This window comes from Delphinus delphis, chromosome 1 (assembly GCF_949987515.2).
Source record: "Delphinus delphis chromosome 1, mDelDel1.2, whole genome shotgun sequence".
Taxonomy (NCBI): Eukaryota; Metazoa; Chordata; class Mammalia; order Artiodactyla; family Delphinidae; genus Delphinus; species Delphinus delphis.
The window spans coordinates 140642767-140659044 of NC_082683.1; the positions used below are offsets into that span (position 1 = coordinate 140642767).

A 16278-nucleotide genomic window follows, 5' to 3' on the forward strand; every position below is an offset into this window, starting at 1 on the left:
GTGGAGCCTGCATTCATTCAACCTTTCCCCTTCTTTCTTTCTACCACAGCTTGTGCGATTTATAAAGTACAAATCTTTTAGGGAGTCTGTTTTTATATTATTTCAGTCCCTTAAGAAAAAATAGTTACTCCTACATATTTGAAAGTAAAAAAAGAAAAAAAATCACAATTTGAAATCCCAAAGATTACAAGTTTATATGAAGTTAGAACCAAATATAGCTCTTCTACCCATAAAAATGTACCCACTGGGCCTTGTTGGAACCAGTTTCTGTCCTCAGTTGTAGAATTCATGTTGAGTTACACCCTCCAGTATGTAATATACTTCCTGAAGAAGAAAAAGTAACTTTATAAAGTTAAATAATTCCTGAAAACCATCAGTACACCTAATTTATTTATTAGATTCTAAGTTCTCAATAAATGCTAGACACTCCATAAATACTAACTTTTTGCTAAAAAAGCAGTTAGGTGTCAGCCATAAATAATTAGTTTTATTTTCATCATGCACAGCTGCTTCCAGAATATTAAATTGGAAATGCTGAACAATTATTATAAAAGATTTTCTTTAAACATGTGATTCATATGCAAAGTTCTAGCTCATTTTGGAAATAGCTGAAATTTGACATTACTGAAAAATTTCTTCCTTCAAACGACTTTTATTTAGCATAATGGATATTCTTTTTTTGGTGCGATATATAGGGAGTATTGATGTCTAGCAATGTTTGGTGTTTCTGTAACAGATATTTGAAGCACTCTTACCTTTTTTTATTCCCAGTGCTTAGCAAGTTTTTTTTGAGTAAATCTGACCAAAATAGAAGAAATGTGTTATAAATTCCCCGGAAGAATAAATTAAGCAAATATAATCATTGTGAAAGTATACTGTACTAATCTAAGTAATCTAAAGTAATCTGTAATCTAATTTGTATTCTAATCTGTAAAGTACAGTAGGATAAATGTTGAAAAATAAAAATGTTGATCATTTTTCCTGATTCCCCAAGGCAGAATTAATTTTTCCTCCTTTATGTGGTCAAAAGCGTCTTGTAAATACCCCAGTTTTAGCAGTTACATATTCTACCTTTTTATCTTTATACATCTGTATCTTCACGTCTATCCCATAACTTTATTATAAATGCTGTAGGCAAATGGTCATCTCTTACGGACCTTGGTCTTCCTAAACCTTGTCTAAAGTCATGGTAGTTGCTAAATAAATATTTGTTGTTCCTTTATTATATTTCCTTCATATCCATTTCCTCTTTGTAATGCATAGGAAAAACACCTGAAGTAGGAGACTTGCCTGACTTGAGAGGCAGAAGCCACTTGTGTTTACTATTGAGAATTGGAGTTCAGGAGGGGGGGTTTCCTCTTTTACTGGTTAACAGTGTCTTGAGCTCCTGCCTGCAGTCAGGAACCCATACTTAAATATTGGAAAATTCATGTAGGAGAGAAACAGTTTAAATTGTTTTCACTTAAAACCATACCATTTGTTATCTCCCTGTACAATATCGCTTGCTTCTTTTGGACTCTAACCTTCAGTCTGTTGACCTCTCAGTTATTTTTCAACCCTCTGTGTCTTTACCTTCTTCACATCCAGTCTAACTTTCATGGACCAGCATATCAATCACTTCTCTTAGCCCAGGCCTTCTCAGCACTCCTGCTCAATAAAGGCTCAACTCTGCATGTAACAACACAACACACTGACTGCTTGATACCTACCAGGTGCTGTGCCAGGTGTTTTGTATATGTTATTTTACTTAATTATCTCAATAACCCCAGGTGGTTGGTACTATTTTATACCTCTTTTACAGATTAAAAAGCTGAGGCTCAGTGAGACTAAGTAACACGCCCAAAGTTACACACCTGGCAAATAGGATTTTAGCTTAGGTAGTCTGATTCCAGAGGCTTTAAACTCACCTGCTTTTCTGTATTACCTCTCACTGAATTCCATACCTGCACCTAGGTAGCTAACTATGGCTAGAGAAACTCTTGGTGTCAGGACTATTGGTGGTATTATAAATTCATAGATACTGCTTGAAATGAGCCCTTTATACTGCCTCTTCATGGCTCTACTCCACAGTGACTCATACCTTCTTGAATGTCAGATGGCCCCTGTCTTAGCTCAGGCAGCCATTAACAAAATACCAGAGACTGCATGGCTTAAACAACAGGAGTTTATTTTCTCACCATTCTGGAGGCTGGAAAGTCCAAGATAAGGTTCCAGCAGGGTTCAATTTCTGGTGAAGGCTCTTTCTCCCTTGCAGATGGCCACTTTGTCCTCACAAGGCCTCTCCACTGAGCACGCATGGACAGAGAAAGCAAGGAAGCTCTCAGGTGTCTCTTTTTATAAAGACAATAATCCTATAGGATGAGTGCCCCATCTTTATGACCACATTTATCTTTCGTTCCTTCCTTAAAGGCCCCATCTTCAAATACAACCACACTGAGAGGGCTTTAGTGTATGAATTTTGGGGGGACACAAACATTCAATCACAGTCGCCTCTCACCTTCACTCAGTCAGTGCCCTTACCTCCTGTTTTACAGGGAAAAGAGAAGGCATATGGCTGAAACCACTTCAAATTCCTACCATCAAAATGAGAATATTAGCTGCATGTGATGCTGCCATTTCTTCCTTCTGTTACAACGCAAGATGGGAGCATTCCTCTACCTTCTAAAGACTGACTTGACTCTATATCCCTGGTGACCGCCTGGTCAAAAATCTCACAATCTCCTCTCTTCCTCTCCAGTATTGAAATTCACACTTTCACTGGCTCCTTCCCAAGAGCATTTAAATTTACTCATCTCTTGCCTCTTAAAAAAAAAACCAAAAACCAAAAACACAAACAAAAAAAACCCAAAACAACTCTCCCTTAGACCTAGTATTTCTCTTCAGAGGCGTCCTTCTCTTTTTCCCCATTTCAAGGCAACCTTCTCTAATAGCTGTATATATTTACTGTCTCCTTTTCCTCACTCCTCCCACCATTGCTCATCGGATTTCACCCCAACTCCAATGAAACTGCTCACTGAATTCATGAAATGACATCAGAAGTCCAACAGGCATTTTCAGGCTTTATCTTTCTTACTTCTGAGCATTCAACATCCTTGAACATTTGACTATCTTTTTCAACAATTCTCTTCCTTTGGCTTTTGTGATGCCCACACCCCTTATTGATAATCTTGCCTTCCCAGTCTCGCATTCCCAGTCGTCTTTGCTAGTTCCTCCTTCTCTACTTGACTATTACACTTTCGTTTTCCAAGCGCTAGACTTTATTCTTCCCACTCTTTTCTTACGTGATCTCATGAATTCCCAAATTTCAGATACCATCTATGTGCAGAATAGTTTGCAAATTTTTATTTTCAGTCAGGGCTGCCTCAGGAACTCTAGACGCTTCTGTTCAAATATGTACTTCTTATTGACACAAATGCCTAATAGTCACTCTAAGACCATGTGTATATAACTGATCTCATTACCTTTTCCCAGAAATGTGTTCCTCCTCCAGGGATCTCTGTCTCAGTAAACGGAATCACCATCTTCGCATTGTTTGAGCCAGTTAAATGAATGTCATCCTGGATTCCTCCTCCTCCTTAAACCTCACCCCCAAAGCATTGAATCCTAAATATTCTACCTACATAATATTCTGGATCCACTCACTTTTCTATCCTTTCTGACACCATCCTAGGCATAGCACTATCATCTTCTGCACTCATTACAGCAATAGTCTCCTAACTGGTCTTTCTGAGTCCCTTCTAGCCTTCTCACCAGTTCCCTCCACTGTGGCCAGATTGATAACTTTTAAGCTAATTTTTGAGTAGACCACTCCTCTGCTTTCCTCACCTTAGGCCGTTATTTCAGCATTCTAATGATGCCCAGAAGACCCTCTAGAATTTTATACTATTTAGTCGTTTAATCTTTGCCTTCTCCACCTTACTCCCCAGCAGCCTTGCTCTTCAGACTCTGGTCATGTCAGCCTTCTGGTGCCATGTTCTTTTCCCCATTTGTGCCTTTGTATGTGCCATGCCTTCTTTCTGAAAGACCCGTCCATTATCTGTCTTCCGCTAGCTTATTCCTGGTCATACTTCAGCATCTTTTTAAATGTCACTTCTTCCTCCTGATCCCCAAACTAGGTTATTTCCCTGTTGTCACCCTACTCTTCTGATTGACACTCACACTCATCACACTTGTAATTATTAGGCAGTATCGGACAGCGGCTAAGAACAGGGCTCTAGGGCCAGACAGCAGTCTTCCAGTTTCTTCCAGTATCTAACTGTGAAACCTTAGGCAAGATGCTAACCTCTCTCTGTCTCAGCTTGCTCATCTATAATAAATAAGAGGATAAGAACTGTATCTAACGCATAAGGTTTCTGAGCCTCCAATGGTATACATGAAGTGTTTAGTTCAGTGCCTGGCACAGCATAACCACTCAAAAAAATGTTAGCTGTTACTTTTTGTTCAATGTCTGTCACTATCACCAAATTATTAATTCTTTATAGATATTATCTATTATATTTTTCATACTGTATCAGCACTTAGCACATCTGAAATACAGTAGGTATTTAATAAATATTTGATAAATGAGTAGATGAATGAATATGAAAATTGGTGGATAAAAAAACATGTATAGTAAAATTTAAAAAGCAATTTTGCCTTTTGATCTTTTGCTTTTGTTTTTGATGCTATTTTAAGACCTCAGTCTTAATATAAAAGAGTATAATATAACATACAGAGTATAATATAGAGAGAGTATAATATAATAATAGAGTGTTACGTTAGTTGTGTTCTTTATTTCATGTCTTACTATCTTCATTGGCCTGAGCAAAACCCACCTCTGCCTTTATTTATTAATGTGTTCATTCATTAATGTATTCACTCATTTTTATGCTCATTTCTCGCTCCTATTCCCACCCCCCACATAGAAACCATTCAAATATGTATGATGTTATTCCTTCCACGTGCATGTGTTCTTGTAAAAAATCTATTATTCCATCTGCGTGTGTTTTAACATGCATAATTGGCATTGCATTATTAATCTTATGCTTTTTTACTCTACTTTTTCTCTGTACTGCTTCTGCTTTTGGAATTCTTTTTTGGTTTTGAACAATAAGCCATTGTATTGCTTATTTCTTAAATCTTCTGTTTATCTTGAAAGTCAGTGATTTACATTGTTGAAATAACCTGTATAATTTATTGATAGATACCCTAAAATAACAGGTCTAGTCTATTATTTCTATAAGCAAGGAAATAAAAACTTTAAGGATATAATATTAAAAACAAGAATATTCACATGTATTTAATAAAAAGCAGTATTAGGTCTGTGTACATTGACAAAACCATCTCAGGAACTGGCAACTACATTTTACAAATAAAATGCAGAATAATTCTGTCTGAAAATTCTAGTATTCTGTTTCAATTGGGAAAAACAAAACTGATGGACATGAGTTTGATGAAGGCATTAGGGAATTCTAAGAAGAAAGGTAAATAATTAACAGTATCATTAACTCAGTGCTTTAGCAGAGTACAGTAGTTGGGATTATATTAATAAATTGGAATATGTATTACTGATAATATCACTTTTCACATTTAATATGTTTACTATTAATACCAATATATTTCACTTTTAATATATTTACTATTATAGTTCCTCCAAGTGTCATTGGTCCTAACCCTGAAAATCTCACTGTTGTGGTGAACAATTTCATCTCTTTGACCTGTGAGGTCTCCGGTTTTCCACCTCCTGATCTCAGCTGGCTCAAGAATGAACAGCCTATCAAGCTAAACACAAATGCTCTCATTGTGCCCGGTAAGGAACTTAGAACTCTTTATGAAGTGGGCAACACTTTCTCATTTTTCTTTATTTAATACAAATGGCATTTCAACTTAGTCTCTTTCCAAACTTTTGTCTTGCTGCATTTATTTGTTCACATTAAATGCCTCTCTTCAGCCACTTGGGGCCATTAGGATAAGACTGTAAAGACTTTATGATTTCAGTGGGAATGTACAGTAACAAGGTCTACTTCAAGAAATTACGAAATTTAGGAACAGAACTGCTTAGCAACTACTTGGGGGTGATAGACTAGCAAATAGTGCTTTCATTGGATAAAATCACTGGTTGTTTTCAGTCGATCCTAAAGCTCCTTGAAGATAGATTAATATCAGTAGATAGACTAACAGACGGACAGCCACTTCTGCACTGTGGGAGATTTAAACCCAGAAATACTTGTTGACATATACTGACTCTAGTACAATTATGGTTTGCTCACTAGAATCTATAGGAAACAGTTCTATTATCCATGTTTGGTTACTGGAGAGAAAATTTTATTAATTTCTTCTTTTATAAGGAAGTAGAATAAATAGTACTGAAAGGATCAAAGGAAACTGATTAAATTCTTTCATTTTATATATGAAATGCTTCTATATGCTTCTATCTATGCTTAGATTTTCCTCTAAGGGAAAGAATATATTTTGCTATTTATCTTATTGATAAGGTTGTTATTACAACAACCTCTGTACCAAACTATTTGCCCACAGGTGGTCGAACTTTACAAATTATCCGGGCCAAGGTATCTGATGGTGGTGAATACACTTGTATAGCCATCAATCAAGCTGGTGAAAGCAAGAAAAAAGTTGCCCTGACTGTTTACGGTTTGCTTCTACTTTTTTCATAAGATTTTTTCATTTTTAAACTGGTATTAGATATTTTCTATCTGAGCATTCTATGAAAAAAAAAATCCTCTGTTCTTATTTTCTTCCTTCAGTGCCCCCAAGCATTAAAGATCATGGCAGCGAATCTCTTTCTGTAGTTAATGTAAGAGAGGGCACCTCAGTGTCATTGGAGTGTGAATCGAATGCTGTCCCACCTCCAGTCATCACCTGGTATAAGAATGGGCGGATGCTAACAGAGTCTACTCAGCGGGAGATTTTGGCCGATGGACAAATGCTGCACATCACGAAAGCTGAGGTGCATCTTTTATTCTTGTTTGTGTGTCATGACTCCTTGGCGGGATTATGGAAGGGAGAATTGGAAGTTGCATATTCCCCTTACTACAGTGAAAAATTATTTTCATGTAAAAAATAACATCATCAATGCCATTATCCTCATTTTTCATTTAAAAAAAAAGCAGGATTGTAGAAGGCAATTAGGACTGGGGCATTTAAGCATAAAGATGACTGATGATTTAATCTACACTCGAACGGTGTGATTGGTCATCTATAACTTAATGGAGCACATACAATAGTATCTTTTTCTTTTAGGTATCTGACACAGGCCAGTATGTATGTAGAGCTATAAATGTAGCAGGACGGGATGATAAAAATTTCCACCTCAATGTATATGGTGAGCATCTGCCTCTAATATAAGTCTTTTTCCCCCAGATATGCAAATGCCAGAAAGTATCCTGAATTAACTTAATGAGGACACATGATTTTCTTCTGTCTTTTTACAGTGCCACCCAGTATTGAAGGGCCTGAAAAAGAAGTCATTGTGGAGACAATCAGCAATCCTGTGACTTTAACATGTGATGCCACTGGAATCCCACCTCCCATGATAGCATGGTTAAAGAACCACAAACCCATAGGTAATGTAGCTGTGCAGTTTTTTATGATTGTTTTCTTTTGCTCTTGATTCACTAGGTTAATAAACTAGCACATTTTCAGTATTACGCACATAGCTGTGTTTAGTTCATAAAGCCTAATGTACTGTAATATAAACTTACGAAAGGATTCTTTTTTTTTTTAATTTATTTTTATTTTTGGCTGCGTTGGGTCTTTGTTGCTGCGTGCGGGCTTTCTCTAGTTGCGGCTAGCAGGGGCTACTCTTTCTTGCGGTGTGCGGGTTTCTCAGTGTGCTGGATTCTCTTGTTGCGGAGCACAGGCTCTAGGTGCGTGGGCTTCAGTAGGTGTAGCTCACGGGCTCTAGAGAGCAGGCTCAGTAGTTGTGGCTCACGGGTTTAGTTGCTCCGCGGCCTGTGGGATCTTCCCGGACCAGGGCTTAAACCCGTGTCCCCTGCATTGGCAGGCGGATTCTTAACCACTGCGCCACCAGGGAAGCCCTACAAAGGATTCTTCACCTTACGGAGATTTTTCTCCTTTCCATTTTACTGGAGAGAAAATTTTATTAATTTCTTCTTTTATAAGGAAGTAGAATAAATAGTAATGAAAGGATCAAAGGACAAGGGGAAAACTTAAAAAAATACATTTGTCACATAAAGACATTTTTACAGTGGCTTGTAGAGATGTTAAAATAAAAGCTTTTTTATGTTTTGTTTGGCTTTGTTTCTACCTCTAGAAAATTCTGACTCACTTGAAGTTCATATTTTGTCGGGAGGTAGCAAACTCCAAATTGCCCGGTCTCAGCATTCAGACAGTGGAAACTATACATGCATTGCATCAAATATGGAGGGCAAAGCACAGAAAAATTACATTCTTTCAATTCAAGGTATGTGTGGTACACTCTGATCTGTCTTCAGTTTCTTTATTACATTCTCTCTGTAGTACAAAATAAGTGTACATCTAAATAGATCATTTATAATTGATTCAAAATATCTCTTTTTTGCATGTTTTGGATATTTTATTTCTTTTCCAATTTATTGAGATATAAGTGATATAAAGAACTGTATAATTTTAGGGTGCACAGCATAATGATTTGACTTACAAAATATCATTAGATAAACAAAAAATACTGTCAATTTTCTGTCCTACATTTGCCAGTAGATAGTATTTTCATGAAAATGGACACAAATGTGGAGAAAAGAATAGAAATTTCAAAATCTCTTTTTTTTCATGTTTCCTGAAATGTTTACCTTCCTATAGTATATATTCTATTGAATTACTTGTTTATTTAAAACTGGAATAACTTATTTTGATGCTAAGCCTATAGGTCTCTTCCTATTGATATAGATAAGTTTTATCTCATGAAGATATTAAATATGTTCTAATTACTGGCCAAGGATTAGGTGAGCTTAAATAATCATGAATCTTATACTATTTTGGTTTGAGAATAAGGAGCATTGATTCATCCAAGAAATATTTAATTAACACTTACTATGTTCCAGCATAGAATTGAGCACTGCAGGGAGAACTTGCATCCTTTTGATTTTCAGCAAACCTTTGGGGTATTACTTTTGGTCTAATGTTTAAATTGAAATGGAACTCTAACTTGAAACTAAGTTGAAATGCTTGCTTTTTCCAATTTTATTATAGTTACTGAAAAGAATTTCTCATAAGTTATAAACGCAGTTGTGAATATGTATTATCTACCTGTTGCATGCTCTGTTAAAGCTAACTCCAGAAAATTGAAATTTTTTTCCAGTTTTATTGAGATATAATTGACATATAACACTGTATAAGTTTAAGGTGTGCAACATAATGATTTGATATATGTATATATTGCAAAGTGATCACAATAAGATTAGTGAAAACCCATCACCTAAAAACTGAAATTAAAGAAAAATTAAGATGTTTATGAGTAATAGTCGTTTCTCCTATTAGTGATGCTTTAAGATTTCAGAAGTAAAAAGGGAAAAACTGCTATTCAGAGATTCAGTGTCAGAAATTGCATGTTTAATTATGTTTAATGCCCTAATAATAATAGATGCCAATCATGGGGTATGTGGTATGACCAAACATTTTGCCAGACTTTTTATATATGTCTTAGGACTAGAAATTGTATATAGACATAGGGCCTAGTCTGCACTTTTTCTATATTATATACTTGTTATAGGATGTCTCATTTACATTCTTATTGATTCAACTTCTAAATTGTACAAATTTGATATATTATCATCTTCTGGACGACTAAAATGAGATTTGGAGATATTATATAGCAATGTGTTGGTAAACGTTTAACAGTTGACTCTGCAGACAAAAAGGTCTTGATTTGTAACCAATTGTTTGTCGGTTTCTGTGGTGTAAGTATTCCCACAGTGGCCCATTTCAAGGTACGGATATGATGGCACCAAACATGGAGCAGGAAAGATGTGCAAACCTGGCTCTTGCAAGCTGGTATGAGCTGCCTCCAGCACACCACTATAATTATTTAGAAAGAATTAAAATGTATTTCTGTCTTATACTACTGTCAATATTTTTATTACACATTATTTCTTTTTTTTAATCAATATTTCTTTTTGTGAAGTATAGTTGATTTACAATGTTGTGTTAATTTCTGCTCTACAGCAAAGTGATTCAGGTATACATCTATATACATTCATTTTTTTTTAATATTCTTTTCCATTATGCTTTATCATAGGATATTGAATATAGTTCTCTGTGCTATACAGTAGGACCTTATTGTTTATCCATTCTATAATATATATAAAAGCTTACATCTGCTAACCCCAGCATGCCACTCCATCCCTCCCCCAACCCTCCCTCCTCCTTGGCGACCACCAGTCTGTTCTCTGTGTCTGTGATTCTGTTTCATAGATAGGTTCATTTGTGTCATATTTTAGCTTCCACATATAAGTGATATCATATGGTATTTGTCTTTCTGACTTACTTCACTTAGTGTGATAATCTCTGGTTGCATCCATGTTGCTGCAAATGGCATATTTCATTCTTTTTTATGGCTGAGTAGTATTCCATTGTATATATGTACCACATCTTCTTTAGGTTGTTTCCATGTCTTGGCTATTGTGAATTGTGCTGCTGTGAACATAGGGGTGCATGTATCTTTTTTTTTTAATATATATATATATTTTTTTAATTTTTGGTTGCATTTGGTCTTCGTGGCTGCACGCGGGCTTTCTCAACTTGTGACGAGCATGGGCTACTCTTCGTTGTGGTGCTCAGGCTTCTCATTGCAGTGGCTTCTCTTGTTGCAGAGCATGGGCTCTAGGCACATGGGCTTCAGTAGTTGTAGCACGCAGGCTCAGTCGTTGTGGCACACAGGCTCAACAGTCATGGCTTGCGGGCTCCAGAGCGCAGGCTCAGTAGTTGTGGTACATGGGCTTAGTTGCTCTGTGGCATGTGGGATCTTCCCGGACCAGGAATCGAACCCATGTCCCCTGCATTGGCAGGCAGATTCTTAACCACTGCGCCACCAGGGAAGTCCTGCATGTACTTTTCTGAATTATAGCTTTGTCTAGGTATATGACCAGTAGTGGGATTTCTGGATCATATGGTAATTGTATTTTTAGTTTTCTGAGGAACCTCCTTACTGTTCTCCATAGTGGCTTCACCAATTTACATTTCCATCAACAGTGTAGGAGGGTTCTCTTTTCTACACACCCTCTCTAGCATTTGTTATTTGTAGACTTTTTGATGATGGCCATTCTGACTGGTGTGAGGTGATACCTCATCGTAGTTTTGATTTGCATTTCTCTAATAATTAGTGATGTTGAATATCTGTTCATATGCCTGTTGGCCATCTGTATGTCTTCTTTGGAGAAATGTCTGTTTAGGTCTTCTGCCCATTTTTCAATTGGGTTGTTTGTTTTTTTGTTGTTGAGTTGTATGTACACGTTATTTCTTTTTTTTTAATTAATTTTTTATTGGAGTATAGTTGCTTTACAATACTGTTGTTATTTTTTTACTGTACGGCAAAGTAAATCAGCTATATGTATACATATATCCCCTCTTTTTTGGATTTCCTTCCCATTTAGGTCACCACAGAGCACTGAGTAGAGTTCCCTGAGCTATACAGTAGGTTCTCATTAGTTATCTATTTTATACATAGTATCAGTAGCGTACATATGTCAATCCCAATCTCCCAATTCATCCCAGCCCCCTCTTGCCCCCCTTGGTGTCCATACATTCTCTATGTCTGTGTCTCTATTTCTGCTTTGCAAGTAAGATAATCTATACCATTTTTCTGGATTCCACATATATGCGTTATATACAATATTTGTTTTTCTCTTTCTGACTTACTTCACTCTGTATAATAGTCTCTAGGTCCATCCACATCTCTATAAATGACCCAATTTCATTCCTTTTCATGGCTGAGTAATATTCCATTGTATATATGTGCCACATCTTCTTTATCCATTCCTCTGTTGATGGACATTTAGTTGCTTCCATGACCTGGCTATTGTAAATAGTGCTGCAATGAACATTGGGGTGCATGTGTCTTTTTGAATTATGGTTTTCTCTGGGTATATGCCCAGTAGTGGGATTGCTGGGTCATATGGTAGTTCTATTTTTAGTTTTTTAAGGAACCTCCATACTGTTCTCCATAGTGGCTGCACCAATTTACATTTCCACCAACAGTGCAAGAGGGTTCCCTTTTCTCCATGCCCTTTTCAGCATTTGTTGTTTGTAGATTTTTAAAAAAAAACTTTATTGGAGTATAATTGCTTAACAATGGTGTGCTACTTTCTGCTGTATAACAAAGTTGTAGATTTTTTAATGATGGCCATTCTGACTGGTGTGAGGTGATATGTCACTGTAGTTTTGATTTGCATTTCTCTAATAATTAGTGATGTTGAGCATCTTTTCATGTGTTTGTTAGCCATCTGTAAGTCTTCTTTGGAGAGATGTCTATTTAGGTCTTCCGCCCATTATTTGATTGGATTTTTTTTTTTTTTTGATACTGAGCTCCCTGAGCTGTTTGTGTATTTTGGAGATTAATCCTTTGTCAGTTGCTTTGTTCGCAAATATTTTCACTTCTTCTGAGGGTTGTCTTTTCATCTTGTTTATGGTTTCCTTTTCTGTCAAAAGCTTTTAAGTACACACTATTTCTTAAATGAATCATTAAGGTGAAAAACAAAGATGGCTAGAAAAAGGGAATAGAAATGATTAAATCTTGAAACCAATAATAAACCTATCGTTCAGAATAAATAATATTTAAATAGAGAAAGAATTAACCAACTTAGATACTTTTCTCAGATGTTTATGCCAAAATTTTATAAAACAGATTCCCCTGAACTGTATTAATTCTGAGCTATCTATTGAGGATTTAATCTAAGAGCGATTCTGTTTGGCCAGGAGGGGTGCCCATGAGGTAGATATGTCACCAACCACCATGAGCAAATAATTATACCAACTTACAATATAACAGGAATATTGAAGTGATTCCTCTACCTATTCCTCATTTAAAAATAATTTATGGCAATAACAAGAGTTTGATCTTGAACCACAGTCTAGAAAGAATGTGAAATAAAAATGGCATATTGTTCTATGATTCTGTTGCATTCATTAGAATTTATATTCTTGTGCCTTGTTAATGAAAGTCAATTTTTTCTCCAAAGTTCCTCCAAATGTTGCTGGTGCTGAGATTCCAAGTGAAGTCAGTGTCCTTCTTGGGGAAAATGTTGAGCTGGTCTGCAATGCAAATGGCATTCCTACCCCTCTTATTCAGTGGCTTAGAGATGGAAAGCCCATAACTAACAGTGAAACAGAAAGAATTCGGTATGTGTGAAAAGAATTTCTGCATCATTAATTGTAATGTGTTCTACAGTTTTAGAGGGCTGGACACAGATATTCTCCTTGGAGAATCACTCAAAAGTATTTGTCTGTGTGTGTATGTGTTCCTTATTTATCAACTCTGTGTTATAAAATCTCCTCACATGTTCATTCCTGCAAGTGTTAGTTAACTGTTGTAGATTTTATTCCTCTAATTTCAGAACACTTATACCAAAGTCCACATCATAAAATAATTCTTTCTTGCTAACATCAAACCAATTTCATCCTACAAAAGATTCATCAGTCATCTCTTAGATATAATTTTGTGTCCTGAAATCACCAAACCACCAGACATGCCATAGTGCTTGGCTCATTTTGAGAAAAGATACTATCATCATAACCTGGTTCATCTCCTATAGTGATTTGTGCAAATCCCGTTTTCAGCTGACACTTCACGCCACAAACCACATAGAGATGGAATGATAATGTGGTAAGGCATTCCTGCTACTTTCAACAACAAATGCCTTTTGAAGGACACTGCAGAATTCTACACTCTACTATATTATTTCATCACAAAGCCCTATAATATACACATACCAGAATAATTATAATTACTCAAAGAATTATATATACCTCAGAAGGCATTAATTAAATGTATTGCAAACTTTATCATTTTGAACCAGTATTTTAAATTTAAGGGTTTGCAGTATATTTTCTAATCAATGAATTGAATATACATAATTTAAAGAAAAATAAATGTTATTTTCTTTGAAATCGTTTTATGTTAAAACTTAGACATTTGTCCCCTCTACAAGATTAGGTAAATTGCCAAACAATGTTTTAGCTTAGAGGTACATTTTGAGTTTCAATTCTCTGGTGTGGACATTTCTGAATAGTTAAATATTTAGTTATTTATTAAATCAGCTGATATCAACCCTATTCTAAACCAAGTACTAGATAGTTGGTGGGACCTCAAGATCTATAAGATAATATTTGTACCGAGGAATTTGGGATCTATTACTTCTCCTCTCACATTAAGATCCCACATATACTTATTCTTATATCCACTTTATTATTTGTTCCCAGCTACACAATATGTGTAGGTTTGTAAATGGGCCAATTTGTCAGTCAAATACAGTATTTTTCCAAAGTCAGCTTACTACTTTCCTTTGGTCATGGCAACTTGCTTTTTGTTTATTCATATGGTTAAACTCATGGAATTTTAAAATTCATAGCTTGAAAAAGAAAAAATAAAATAGACCCAGATAATAAGATTGTAATTCTCAATAATTATATTTAATAACATGATATAGTAGAAATGGAGTATTTACTTTGGACACTGGGAGACTCTAATAAAATCACTATTGTAAGAATGACTGTAGATAGCAATTTAATCTCTTTGTAAAACACAGGAAGTTTTATTTGATAATTAATGGTGTGTGAAGAGAATCAATAATGCAATAATCTTAATTTAGATATCATTGATAACCTAGTTGTATAGTTAGTATACAGTATTATGTAAATAAAAGGAAAAGCTTTAGCAATTAGAAAAATTTTTGCAAACTATACCCATACATAAATACTAAGTTGTTGTCAGTGTTTAAATAAATTATTCTATCCTGCTCCTTCTCATTAAGAGTATTAGTAAGTTGTTTATAGCCAGATTTTTCACTTTAATTTATCACTGTAACATTCTTCAATTTTTATACCACAGTTTTTATAATTTTCATTTAATTCCAGCCTTATATTGATAACTAAGGACAAAACATTCTCTCTCTGAGAAAAACATGTCTTTGCCCATGATTCGGATAGAAAAGTTCCTAACCTGATTTTGTTCACTTCCTTTTTTCTCATAAGGAGGCAGTGGATATATGAGATCCATTACTGTAGCAGTTTAGCTGGTTGCTTGAAATCTCTACCAGTTTCACTAGCTCTGACTTTAACAGGCTTCCATGTACTTAGTGGAAAAGATTTAAACCATTATATCCAAGATGAAGATGCATTTTAGGGTGATTTTTTTTAAAGAATATAATAATCTGGAATGAGTTTTCCAGAATAGCTCCATATATATCATCTCAGTGCCTCTGATATAATCTTTTCTATAGGGTGACTGCAGATGGCAGCACATTAAACATTTACGAAGCCCTCCCATCTGACATGGGAAAATACACGTGTGTTGCTACTAATCCTGCTGGAGAAGAAGACCGAATTTTTAACTTGAACGTCTATGGTAAATACGAAATTTCACCCTCTTTTGACTATGCTGCCTTAGGAATCGATCAGAAGAAATGAAGGTCCAGCAGTAGGTGTCTGAAGCATTTATTTCTAAAATGTGATGTCCTTGTTGTTTCCTTTTGGGATACAAGGCAGAAATATAGGTAAATGTAGTTGAAATGATTGGAACTGGTAATACACACCCCATTCCACCCCACCCCCTTCTCTCTCATTTTCTATATGATGTAGTTCCACCTGCAATTAGGGGTAATAAAGAAGCAGCAGAGAAACTAATGGCTTTGGTGGATACTTCAATAAATATTGAATGCAGAGCCACAGGGATGCCTCCACCACAGATAAACTGGCTAAAGAATGGACTTCCTCTACCTCTCTCCTCCCATGTCCGGTTGCTGTCTGGAGGACAAGTTGTCAGGTCAGCTTTTATTGTGCATGATTTGCTAGACAAAGTTACTGTGATTGTAACTTTAACTTCATCTAAATAATGTTTTTAAAATGTCTTTCCCTAAGCTTTTACTTTTGTTTCCCTTTCAGTAATTTTTTAGAAGAGGGGGGATAGCAAATATGTTTGGCATGGTTTATTATTCTTATTTAAATGCTCATGTTTTAGTAAGTTTGTATAAAATAGGTCTTTCATAGACATACATGTATCATATATTTTTTGAAGAACTATTATAGCTAAAACTATATGGCAAAATGGTAGGAAGATGCTTACTACAATCG

At 35.6% G+C, this 16278-nt stretch overlaps 1 protein-coding gene across 1 annotated transcript in view; it reads left to right on the forward strand.

Annotated features, from left to right (window-relative positions):
• The window catches only part of HMCN1 (hemicentin 1), a 519438-nt gene that overhangs the window by 363484 nt on the left and 139676 nt on the right, over positions 1–16278 (forward strand). The window contains exons 58-66 of the mRNA XM_060035358.1: positions 5627–5788; positions 6517–6630; positions 6744–6946; positions 7240–7321; positions 7431–7562; positions 8273–8422; positions 13170–13329; positions 15429–15553; positions 15787–15970. Coding sequence (XP_059891341.1) covers positions 5627–5788; positions 6517–6630; positions 6744–6946; positions 7240–7321; positions 7431–7562; positions 8273–8422; positions 13170–13329; positions 15429–15553; positions 15787–15970 — 1312 coding nt within the window. The remainder of the gene's footprint in view (positions 1–5626; positions 5789–6516; positions 6631–6743; positions 6947–7239; positions 7322–7430; positions 7563–8272; positions 8423–13169; positions 13330–15428; positions 15554–15786; positions 15971–16278) is intronic.